Source organism: Stylophora pistillata, chromosome 12 (genome assembly GCF_964205215.1).
Source record: "Stylophora pistillata chromosome 12, jaStyPist1.2, whole genome shotgun sequence".
NCBI classification, from domain to species: domain Eukaryota; kingdom Metazoa; phylum Cnidaria; class Anthozoa; order Scleractinia; family Pocilloporidae; genus Stylophora; species Stylophora pistillata.
The window spans coordinates 8,568,005-8,579,683 of record NC_142530.1 but is presented as its reverse complement, the minus strand read 5'-3'; the positions used below and the strand labels follow the sequence as shown (position 1 = coordinate 8,579,683).

Genomic DNA, 11,679 nt, shown 5'->3' with positions numbered 1-11,679 from the left:
GCTCGAGGCGATAGCTGAGAGCGACTCTAGCTTCTTGAGTGCGCATGTTCAGATAGAAGGTTTGGAGCTAGATTAAATAACAAAAAATGGCTGGTTCAACACACGCATATGAAGATCCCGCGTAGCAACACCTGAGGCGCCCGGATGATAAAATTAACACCCAACCATCCATAACCATACCTTGTTCGGTGACAAAAGAGAGTGTTCCGCCACTAATCTCCCTTCTTTTGTCATTCCTACTGGATCAGCGGATCATGAAGAAAGCATATCTAAAATGGGAGGGCGGGGAGGGTGGGGAGGGCTGAAAATGAAGGTACAAGCTTCAGACAACAAGGCAGGGGGAAGGGGGCATGCTAAGAAGGACAAGTTTTTTTTCCAAAAAAGTGGAGGGTTGGGGGATTAAACCCTTCAAAAATTTCCTAGCGGTCTCTGAGGTAACAGACGTAGCTTATTCATTTTCTTAAAAATCTTTCTTTCATACAACCATTGATGTCTGTCCCGTTCAACTCGATAAAATAGGGGGAGGGGAAGTTATCTGCAATGAGAGGCAAAGGTGGTTGGCGCGCCACCCGTCACTTGGTGGTCCACAACCCCTCTTCCCCTACCCCTCCACCCAGAATAATAAACAGAAATCTTGTAACTCGTCTCGCATAAGTTACTTGAAAGTCCTCCCTCTTCAACCCCCAAATAATGTTGCCTGAAATTGGTGAATATTTTGTCAACAGCAACTAACATAGAAATGAGGAAGATAAATCAGAACGTTCTAGGAAAAAAATTAAAGTGTGCTAAGACTTTTGCCACTCATTGTAGTAAGGCATTACTGCCTGTTCAATGTTAGTTCAAGTTTTTGCGGCAGTGCTGCTGATCCCATTTTTCCACTCCCTCTGCACTGCGCATCTCACAGACTCAATAAAACTGAAATTAGTGTCATCAAACAAAAATTGAGATTGATCTGCTCCATTTAGTTACCAAATGGCTAAAGCCTTGTTTATTTGTATCGATCCAACCGCATGCTAAGTATGCTTACAAACTCAATTTTTTTTCTCTGATCATAATTGTTTGCTCTGTTGTTCCTTATGCGGCAATAGTAGTCGTAATACAGTAAATGACTACTTTCAGTTGCACTTGTGATGTGCTAGAATTAAATTTCTATTATTGTTTTCTTTTCATTTCTCGCTAGACAGTGACATTTTCCAGCCTGTAAGCTTTGTGGAACAAATCCCGAATTTTCTACTCTTGCAGGGTTCCGTAATGTTTGCTATCGACCTCTCGATTTATCTTCAGCCTTGTAGAATGTTTCTCATCTTCAAAGTCAGGAACAGACCTATCGCCATCGGACCGAGCCTCGAGATCTGACATTGCTATCCTCTCTCTGTTTTTCCCTCTTCTCCTACTGGATTTGCGATCATCCTTACTAGCGGTTTCTCTCTGTTGCGTACGAGCGTTGTTGCTCTCGGCCGAGTCCCCTTGCGCTGAGAAGAGTTGTAGGATCTTCGTGTGGAGACCAGTCTTTTTCAGCTGAGCCATGAGGCTCTGCGCGCAGAGGTTGATGGTTATGGAGACGATCGACAATCCGATGTAGAGGAGCATCAGGTTGATCCAGATACCCTGAAATATCAATGCAAGCTGTTCGGGACGTTGAGGAGAGAAGAAAACAAAATCATGCAATTACCGTCATGCACATGCCATTTTTTACACTAAACTGACTACTTACGTGACAAGACAAGCAAACAAACAGAACTGAACTAACTAAGCTTTCTTCTTTCCTCAGTGTCAAACAAAAGGAATGTAAGAGAGAAATCGTGACACGATTTTATGAACAACATTAATGACAGGTATGTCACATGAACATGCAGATGCACGTGATGTGCTTGTGATGTGCTCCTGCTTGAGCACGTGCAGGTGCAAGTGCAGAGAAGTATTCAGCGTTACTCTTTTTTATTCCTCAGATGGTGACGACTAAGAGAATTAATACAAAAGAAGTTGGCCCAGTGAGCTTCATCTCTAGGCGGGGGTAAACCTGAAAAAATGCCCATTTTTCACTCATTTTTCACAGCTAGGACTTACTTCAAAACTTAGGCAAACTATATATCCCTGGAAAGCTTATGACTTGAAGATCATGAAAAAAAATATTTTAGACTCAACATGTCAATTGTAATAGGATACCACTCATTTAATTGAGCTCCCTGCTGGGTTCTACCAGGGGTTACTTAAGAAAAGATAACTCCTTCTGGAATTAATGAAAAATAACGTTTTTAGTATCAATTCAAAGAAGACATGTTGCTTACTGTTATAAGCAGAGGGATTTCTAATATGTTGAAAACATTTTAAATGATGATCAATTAAATTTGACATGGAAAATCAGAGGGGTGTTTCACTTCATAACTTTAAGTACATACATCATATGGAAAATTGCTCTGCTTATAACACAAAACTTATTAAAAGGAACAAATGCTGAAAATTTCAGATCAATTGGATAAATTGTTGTCAAGATATCTTTTCTAGAAGACAAAATTATTGCGTAATGATAAAATGGCCTTTAAACTTACAGATAGCAATCAAACTTAATTTTTTACAATATGTAACCACTATAGTGGCCCAAGTGTCCATATTTTGTCCACAGGAGTATCTAAAAGTAATTTAAAAACATCCTGGTTCATAAGTAACTCCTTCAGCTTCTCGAAGGGCTTCCTCTCGACGAGTCCTCAGAAGTCGCTCCCCTTGACGCCGTCTCTTTTCCTTCTGCATAACCTGCAAATCGGACTTAGCCAATCTTTTACTGTCTTTTGCATGTGTTGCCACTCTTGTACAAACACCACCAGGGATACAAAGCCTCTCCATGATTTTTAGCCTACTAGAAGCTCCATTATGGTAGTGGCAGACTGCTGATGCTGCAGCACACCGAATTACTTTTGCACCATGGTGTTTATGTTTAGGACACCGTACCCACACCATTGAGTTAACACACTCATTGGGATTTTGTGTTGTTCCCAACACACACCTCTCTAGCAATTTCGAGTCACTTAGAGTCATAAAAGTGGGTTTCAAGACATCAAGAAAGACATCTGGCAAACAGTTACCACTACTGTATGTAGATGTTCCTGTTGCTTTGTCTTGCTTCCATTTACACCAAGAGGATTCCCCTGGTGGACAAAATCGATGCTGTTTGGCTGGGTCATTTGACTCAACATTGTGATGGAGTATTGCAATAATGTTTTTTTTCATTCCATAAACTGCAACCTCCACCTCCCTTCTTCCTGGATTGGATTTCCTGATGGTATTTTGCCGAATTGCAAGTCCATAATCTTTCTGGAACTTCTTTATTCTTGTGTCAGACAGTCTCCCTATACCACCAATAGGTTTGCCATCAGCTAGTTTCCCTTTAGTTCTAGCCTTCAGGTTCAACAGATGTTTGCCCATCCTTTTTTGGACATGTCCCACGCAGTCTAATTTCTCAACTTTGATTTCACCATAAATATTTTCCACAGAATTAAAGGCCTTGCTATCACCATCGCTCACCATCCATCTGTACCTCAGGTTGTGACGTTCCAATGACCTTTCCCACAAGACTACAGCTCCTTCACACTCCATTGCTGGTGAGCTACCAGCAAAGTTTATGTCACACTCATGTTCCAACAACCACTCCTCAAATTCTTCCTCATTTACACATTTTGCTTTATTTAAAGCACATTTCTGACATGCCTTTGAAAGGACATGGTAGTCCAAAACTTCACCAGTGTCCACTGAAATGACAAAAACCACTCCAGTTAATGAGGTAAACCCTCGTTTGGCCCAAATGCCATCAAAACTTACAACAGCATCCAGAGTATCATCCAGATCTTTTTCTGGGTTTTCTTCCAAAATCTGCTGCCGAAGTCTCTCTCCAGCTTTTCTCATGTCATCCTTTGCTTCATCCTCAAGAGCTTCCAGGATGTTGTCCACTTGTTTGTAGTAGGCAGGCTTAGAAAGGCAAGGCATGTTCATTATACCACAGAATGTGGCAAGGCCTTCATAACCACAGCCACTCTCTATAGCATGGTAGACAACTCGGCGGTTAATGTCATAGGATTTCCCTCGCTGGGTCACACCACTGGATGTTGGAAGCGGACTGGATTCCTCACAGGAACTGCACTGAAGGGAAAACTGTGACATCAGCCCTGCTCTTGCACTTTTATCTTCCTCAAGAGTTAAGGTGCCTAAAGACAAATCAAGTGAAAATTGTAACATAAATCGGGCAATTTTATTATAAGCAAAGTACAGACCTCAAGTCAGAAATACACATACTGTGGTTTTTCCCCATAATTTTTTGTTTACAGTTTATATGCACAATATATACCTCAAAATCTTTCTCTTAACCAATCCAAGATTTAATAGATAAATCAGCATATTTAGCAGGGGAAACTGGAACTAAGGGTCGAAATGATATGGGAAATACGTCATAATCGAGAACAGAGAAAGACATAGATTTCAAAAAATTTCTCACCTTTCTCACACACGTGTGCCTTAGAGAGGGCCGTGGATAAATTTTTCACATTTATTAATCTATATTCCTCGCTTTCCTCGGTATTGAAGGTATACTCTTCATCAGTGCTGTCTAAAAGAAGCTCCTCGTCGGCATATTTCATTTTCTTTCTTGAGGAACCAACGGTTTCTTTAGAGTCCGAGTCGGAGAGCTGATTTTCATCCCGCGAAGTGCTCGGAGTTGAGGCGGCGATTTCGTAAACATCAGGAGCTGTTTCTTCAGACTCTTCTTTCTGTTTTCGCCTTCCAGAAAAATATCTCTTTCTTTTCTTCCTGTAGACAGATCTACTTTTCTCTCCGACCATTTTCGATATAACTTCTCCTTTGATTATAACTTTTCCTTTGATTGCTCCGAGTACACTGAGTGTCACAGTCGACCAAAACTGCCTCTAAATCTATCCCATAATGGTTTTGACCCTAGAAAACCCTTCAGATAAGACTAAATGAAGTATCTCTCGATAAATCCTGCCCGTTTGGAGCTTGGTTGCCAGAAAAACACGTTATAAACAACTGAAAAATTAAAAAATGCTCTTCTCGTTGCCATGGTAACCACGCCATTAGTCAGAGCGGGAATTTTAAAATCGCTCAAAAAGGCAAAAATAGTGAAAATAAGTGGAAAATTATTTTTCCATAGCAAAGTTTAATACCCAAAGCTGCAAATTCCGAGGAAAACAAAAAACTCAGTTTTGGAGCAAATTTCAGGTTTACCCCCGCCTGCCTCAGAAAGCAAATAGACCACTTTCATAAATGGCTGCCGTATAGATATTCTTTTGTTTAAATTTAAATTAGCCCTTCTGGCCTCGCTTGAGATAATGTATTCTTTTGTGCTTTTGTGCTTGTGATGCGCTTGAGATAATGTATTCTTTTGAATTTTGTACTGGAGAACGAGGCCATTAGGGCTAAATTAAATTTAAACAAAAGAATATTAATCCGGCAGCCATTTATGAAAGTGGTCTATAGCAAGGACCCTTTGATAGAATACTTTGTGCGCGTGTTAAAAAGGAAATTCATTTAGAGTGCATGTAATATGGAAAACATCCAAAGCATGGATATCATCGCATAGGGAAGAACATTTCGATCGTGTTGGGAGGCTACGTGCTCAGGGGTTGTGCACATGAAGAGTGAGCGTGTGGCGAACCACGCTTATACCTGGTCCACTGTAAGAAACGCTCCTGCTTTTTCTAAGAAGAGATAGTTAAGTGGTAAAGTTAGTGCCAGTTTTGAAATGTTATAATCACATATTGCATCAGCGACACTACGGTGTCATTATGCTGTAAGTTACTGTGGTGTGATAGCTAATAGAACAAGTAATGGTAGGTGTTGGTGAATTGTCCAAGTGATGGCTTTGATTGATGGACTTTCATTTCATGGTAGAAAGCTTACGAGATGGAAAGTGAGTAAAACTATTGGACAGGGCAGTGAAAGGAGAGAGATAAACACGGTACAAACATGTTATCAATTAGATATCCAGAACTACCTCAAGTATTGAAAACAGTCCTGATCAGTATGCTTTCAACTTTAATCAGGCGTTCAGTTCATAAAATGGAGCGAAATAGTAAGCGGTACGATAATAGCAGCAGAGTGAGCACGGGGGAAGGTTTTCATTAGGCGACTCGACCCAAGCCTCTCTCGATTATCTTTCCTCCAGTACTCCCCGCCGTTTACTATCGCGCTTTATTTTACTCAATGAAAGCCTGGAACAGGATCATATGAAAAATGCTTTGCATCCAAGTAGGAGAGGACGTAGACAGTATGTTAGTGGCGTAAAGCTTGATAAGATATCGATAACGTACAAAAGGAAAACGAAGAGAAAGACCTCCGAAAATGAACGTTATGTTTCAATCAATTCGAAGCTTCAACGTCTCCCGCAAGGTAGCCCCCCGGGCATTTAAACTTTTGAAGATTGACCCGTTCAAATTCCTGCCCCCTCCCCCCCAGGCTAAAATTGTGTTCAAATGGCCTACCCAATATTGAACGATTCTTTGATGATCCACGAATGTTGTAAAATTTAGCAAAGTCACGTATCACTTTTTGGTCCTGCTGCCGAAGGTTTTTCTCTTGTAAGCATTATTTTACGACGTGAAAATTGTCTTTCTAATCCATTCTCTCGCGAAAGCATACTCTTTACCTTTTTATCTCCATTCAAACACATGTGTCACGCTTGAAAGACTTGACACTTCTGGTTCAAATACCTCACCCTACTCAGGAAATGTTCAAATTCCCTAACCCCCGAGCGCGAACAACGGTTAAATGCCCGTGGGTTGCCCGGGGGGGGGGGATGTTTAAACTTCGAATTGATCGGTGCATAAAAATTGTTTTATTTTAAAACAGATGTAGGTTAGGTGAAGAAAGATGGAAAAGAAAAATCGTATTAGATGTATCAGCAACGGACTGGCAAAAGAGTTTTCTCAGAATAATAATGATGACAATGATGATGATAAACACGATGATAATATTAATAATAATAATAATAATAGTAACTATAATTAAATAACTATGGTAATAATAACATTGCAATAATACTAATAATGCTATTACAATGATACAGAAATGTAAAACAAATTTGAAAATTTACATGTAGAGCTTAATGCAACGAGAACTTGAGGTGGTGCGCTACGCCAGCCAAATTTTCCTCAGATTTGTACTCTGTCACGACAGACATTGCATGACAAGTTAGCGTGAAATCGGCTTGCGTGACAGGCCCTCTAATCGGAACCAATTAGGGGATACTTACCGCTTGGGATCGAGGCACAATATCTCCAAATCCAATGGTCGTAAACGTAATGAAAATGAAATACAGCGCCGTTCCAAAGTCCCATCCCTCCAGAGCGCAATACATCGAAGACATGATCGCTAAAAATACGAAAATGATTGGTAGTGCAATCCAGACAGGTGCGTTGATCTGTGTATCTGCAGACTCGAACTCATAGTTACTATGGTATGCACGAATGCGGTTTACTAGCCAGGCACATGCGTTGTTTAGATAGTGTACGATGTGATTTCCCACCACGGCTAACAGCATTAGGGTCAGCGGTATTCCAATGAGAGCGTACACAATACAGAACATGCGACCGCCCAATGAGGTGGGGGCCAGGTTACCATAGCCTAAAACAAAGTTACGGGTACAATAAAAGAACCTCATTAGCGGACGATTCGAAGGGGGGTCTTGAAACCCCTTGGCACAGCTGCTTTTTCTGTGCCATAACTCATTTTAGGCGTCCACTAAATGTTAACTATCAGCTCGGCAAGCTATTGGTACAAATTACTTTTTGAATAATTGCACATGTCGACTTAGTCTCGTACCCAGGCATTTCACGGCCAAGCTGTTGTTGTTACAGTTTGGTTCAATCAACTAAGTTGAAATTGTAAATTGGCCACCGTAACGAGTTAAAAAGCTATCGTTTCGAGCGTTAGGGCTAAAGCTCGAAAGTCAGCTTTTTAACTCTTTACGGTGGCCAATTTACAATTTCAACTTAGTTGATTAAACCAAATTACCTTGTTACCCTCACCGACGCAACACCAAAGTTTCTTTAGAAACTTTTACCCTTTATTCATTTGTTATTACAGTTGTACGGTGGATCTGGTTACAAGGTTAATGTCGACTGGCACCTCAAAAATTTAGCCGAAAGTTTTTTTTCTTAAGATTGTTGTTCAGAATTCGTTTTTAATCTTCTCCATCATAAGCCATCCTTGTTCCTGCTCGGGTTATTAGTGCCTCTTTTATGTTTTTCTACCTCATCGAACTGTGTATTTTGTCCCCACTTTCAAATTGTATGTAGTCTGACACGACGCAAAACTTTTATTTAGTTAGAATATCGTGACGTACGTGGACGCCCGCTTATCATAACTTTAAGCGACTAGGAATATTTTTACTTCTCTTGGATGGGTGGCCGGTCCACCGGGTAGGTTATTCTCGGCAATTCGTCGTGTTTTCTAAAAAAATACCTGGTATTCTCCCTGTAATTCTGGATAAAAAAAAGGGATGGATGGTTAAGTGCCTTGCATGCCAAGAAAAGACTCGAACCCAATCCACTTGATCGCGAGTCCAAGCTTCCAACCTTCAAAACCCTTATTTTATAATTGCCTTGCGTGCTTAAGCGAAGGGTTCCTGCGGGAGGAAGTGCGTGCCTTGTGGCCAGCACGAAAACTCTCCAGAACAAATGGGCTATTCTGTTATCAGTATGATAACATTGGCTTTATTATAGAAAATATCTTATTTGTGGATAAAATCGATAAAAATGATGCTAAAGCAGGATGTCGATTAAATGTTAATGAGCCTTACGAGCAAAACTAATTTTGAGGATATATACTTTTTCGTTACTGACATAGTTATTGTCGAGAACCACGCAAGTTGTAGGGAAGTTTAAAAAACAAATTTTCGAGGGAAATATTTTTAATCATGTAAAGAGTCCTGCAGAGTTGTTGAGGAGATTTCTAAATATCTCAAGAGGTGTTTAATTTTTATTCATCCGGCCATGACTGACAACACGGGTAAATTATTTCTCTCATTTTGAAGTGTTAGTTTTTATCATCACATTGAGGTTGTATCTTCGATTTTGTGCGAGAAGAGAGATATTTGCATGTTAGCGTCAACCTTAATTACTTAACGGCAGCACTTGCTTGAAATACTCTAATGTCAATAAAATTAGTTTTACTCAGAAAGAAAATTAAAATCAACGGAGATCAAGTTGCTACCATCGGAATGTTTTCTTGCTTGCCCTAAAGAAATGTTTCTTGAGCAATTAAGTTGCGTCCGCGAAAATAACTAAGCAGTTGAAATAAAATTATGAGGTAAGCCTTACCGATTGTGGTGACTACAGTTGTAGCGAAGAAGAGCGAATTCGAAAAACTCCAGCGCGGTCTAGAAGCAATAATCCTTTCGTCTCGAATTTTCTCAAATCTATCGTTGAGATTCCTCAATGAGTCTTTTTGTAAGCCTTTAACAACTTTGTTACTGTCAAAATCCGGCGGTAGCATTCTCTTCCCGAGTGATGTTTCCTTCAAAGTTTGCAAAAACAAGCTCGCATCGTCTGTGGTTGTGTATTTTGTTTTCGGTTCGTACTCTATAGATTCAAAGATGAGCCCCCCCAGGTAAAGATAAACTAAATTGGCCAAAAACAGAACTAAAGGGACCAAGTTTTTTCGTTGAGTTGGTGTTAGCTCCATAACTGAGATGTAAAAGGTCCGTCCAATATGATTTTTTCCTTGCCAGATACGCTGAAGACTTGGTCTTGATGCTTTGTTATCCAGCTTCAAAAACGCGAAGGCTTCACTGTGTTATTCTGTTCAATTATTTATCGTCGACTGCGATTGTTTTGATTATTGCTTTGATTGGATAGTCAAGTCCGTGTGTTTTCACCAAGACATATTTTTCAGTATCTAATTCGTCAGGAAAAACAACTTCAACACAAACAGCGACGATTGCGAAGGTATTTTAATTTCTACCAGAAAGGAAACTTCTAGAGTGTACACTGAAATAACTGAGTCATTATCTGACGTTCGAAATTTTTTTTGTGTGTTAATTTCTGTCTGATACAAATCATAGCCCTTTATGAACCTTGCCAACGCCTAAGTAACTAATTTAGATTAAATTCTGTGGTTAACATTTTGTTTAGCAATTTTTGAATCAATTTCTTAGGCCCGTATAGCCGAAACGTCGGGATAAAAGTTTCGACGTGACGGAAATATTGCTCCAAGGTAAAAAAAAACTAAAACGCCAAAGAGTGTAAGTTTCATTAGTGAAAGGAGAACATCGTGAAAGTAACCAACATAATCCTTGCCATGGCCAGGATTTTCTGAGACACCTCGCCCTCCTTTTTGGTTGATTTTTCAATCACTCCGTCCATTTTTCTCGTCGCCAAAATTGAAAATGAGGTGGAGGGGGATTGTTCAACAGTTGTGGACGAGGATTGCATTTTATTACAGTCAACAGCCGGTTATTTGTCAAGTTTTCCGGACAGTTTTCCGGTAAGAAATTAAACTGTGCAAGTAAGTAAATTTCTTGCCTGGGAACGCGACTCGAAAACTCCAAGAACGGACCAGACTAGATCTCGAGCTTCATGATCCCGATTGCAGCAGCTAGAAGGCTCACCCATCACCCGGTTCGGTCAGTGTTTGGTCAACTTATCTGCAACACTTTCTTCTTACTAGCACTGAGGCTCCTTCCCTCCTAGCTCGTCCCACTATGTATCTATGCGCGACATGCCACGATATTAGCTGTTACATTTGTTCAAGGCACTTTTCATATTCACTCAAAAGATCTAAAGTCTTTTAAAAGGGTCGTGACTAAAATGGATGCTTAAAAATCAGGATTCCGAGTAAGAACTGGAACTGAATAAATTCCTTACTCTCATAACTTCAGTAGGGAGTACAGAGAAGTGCGTTGTGTGACAAGAACCGTTTAGAATAATTATCTCCTATCTCCTCTGGAGTTCTTTTTTTTTTTTTTTTTTTTAAGAATGTGATGCTGCTCAGTGTGATGTCCTTCTTACCTCGGCTGCTGATATTTTAATATTTTAGGTGAAACACGGTCATCGAGCCGCTATGCAATTTAAGGAAACTAAATTTTTTCTACATAGTTCGTTGTTGAGTCTGTAATTTATGATGTCAACTGTGCTCAGTTTTTTTTGCGAAGCATAAAGTTTTATTATTAGTACTAATAGCCTTTCAGAGGCTTTATTTGATTGTTTAAAAAATATATCTCTAGCTATAGCTTTATAAGTTAACTCATTGTCATTGCAATTTGTGTGTATTCTTTGTGTGTCTGCTTGTGTATGAACCTGAATAAATTGAATTAAAATTTGCAATATTTTAACCCTCCTCGCTAAGCCTAGGTGCTTTTTGCGAAAACAACGGAAGATATGTTTCAATAAAAAAAAGATGTAATTAGAAATATGTCAGAAATATGGGCTCTAATTAGTGGACTCGATCAGGTATAGATCTCTTGATCACTTACATGACCCTGAGTACGAAGTTCTTTGGGTGTGGTTAAGACCAAAAAGACTCCCGTGCGGGACACCCTGCGTCATCACGGCCACGATATACCATCCGTTCTTTAACGACAGCGCCAGAGACACTGCTTTGTTGGACTATCTATCAGCATCCTTGACTACTGTTGAGGGTGAATTCCCAGGTTGCGGGATTCTACTCTGCGGCGAT

General features: G+C 40.0%; 2 protein-coding genes across 3 annotated transcripts; both read right to left on the bottom strand.

The window, feature by feature from the left end:
- Nucleotides 1–941: 941 nt before the first annotated feature.
- On the bottom strand, nucleotides 942–9,806 carry LOC111334455 (potassium channel, subfamily K, member 16-like). 2 transcript variants are annotated; one of them, XM_022940191.2, is made up of 3 exons: nucleotides 9,324–9,806; nucleotides 7,256–7,626; nucleotides 942–1,626 (listed from the first exon to the last, which is right to left on the bottom strand). In XM_022940191.2, the coding sequence occupies exons 1-3, from the start codon at nucleotides 9,685–9,687 to the stop codon at nucleotides 1,231–1,233; spliced, it is 1,131 nt and encodes a 376-aa protein (XP_022795926.1). In that variant the 5' UTR covers nucleotides 9,688–9,806; the 3' UTR covers nucleotides 942–1,230. The 2 variants fall into 2 exon arrangements, with proteins under 2 accessions (XP_022795926.1, XP_022795927.1); XM_022940192.2 differs by having other exon boundaries at nucleotides 942–1,608.
- Nucleotides 2,149–5,250, bottom strand: LOC148718670 (uncharacterized). The gene is made up of 2 exons (XM_088741767.1): nucleotides 4,484–5,250; nucleotides 2,149–4,196 (listed from the first exon to the last, which is right to left on the bottom strand). The coding sequence occupies exons 1-2, from the start codon at nucleotides 4,824–4,826 to the stop codon at nucleotides 2,641–2,643; spliced, it is 1,899 nt and encodes a 632-aa protein (XP_088597893.1). The 5' UTR covers nucleotides 4,827–5,250; the 3' UTR covers nucleotides 2,149–2,640.
- Nucleotides 9,807–11,679: the final 1,873 nt, after the last annotated feature.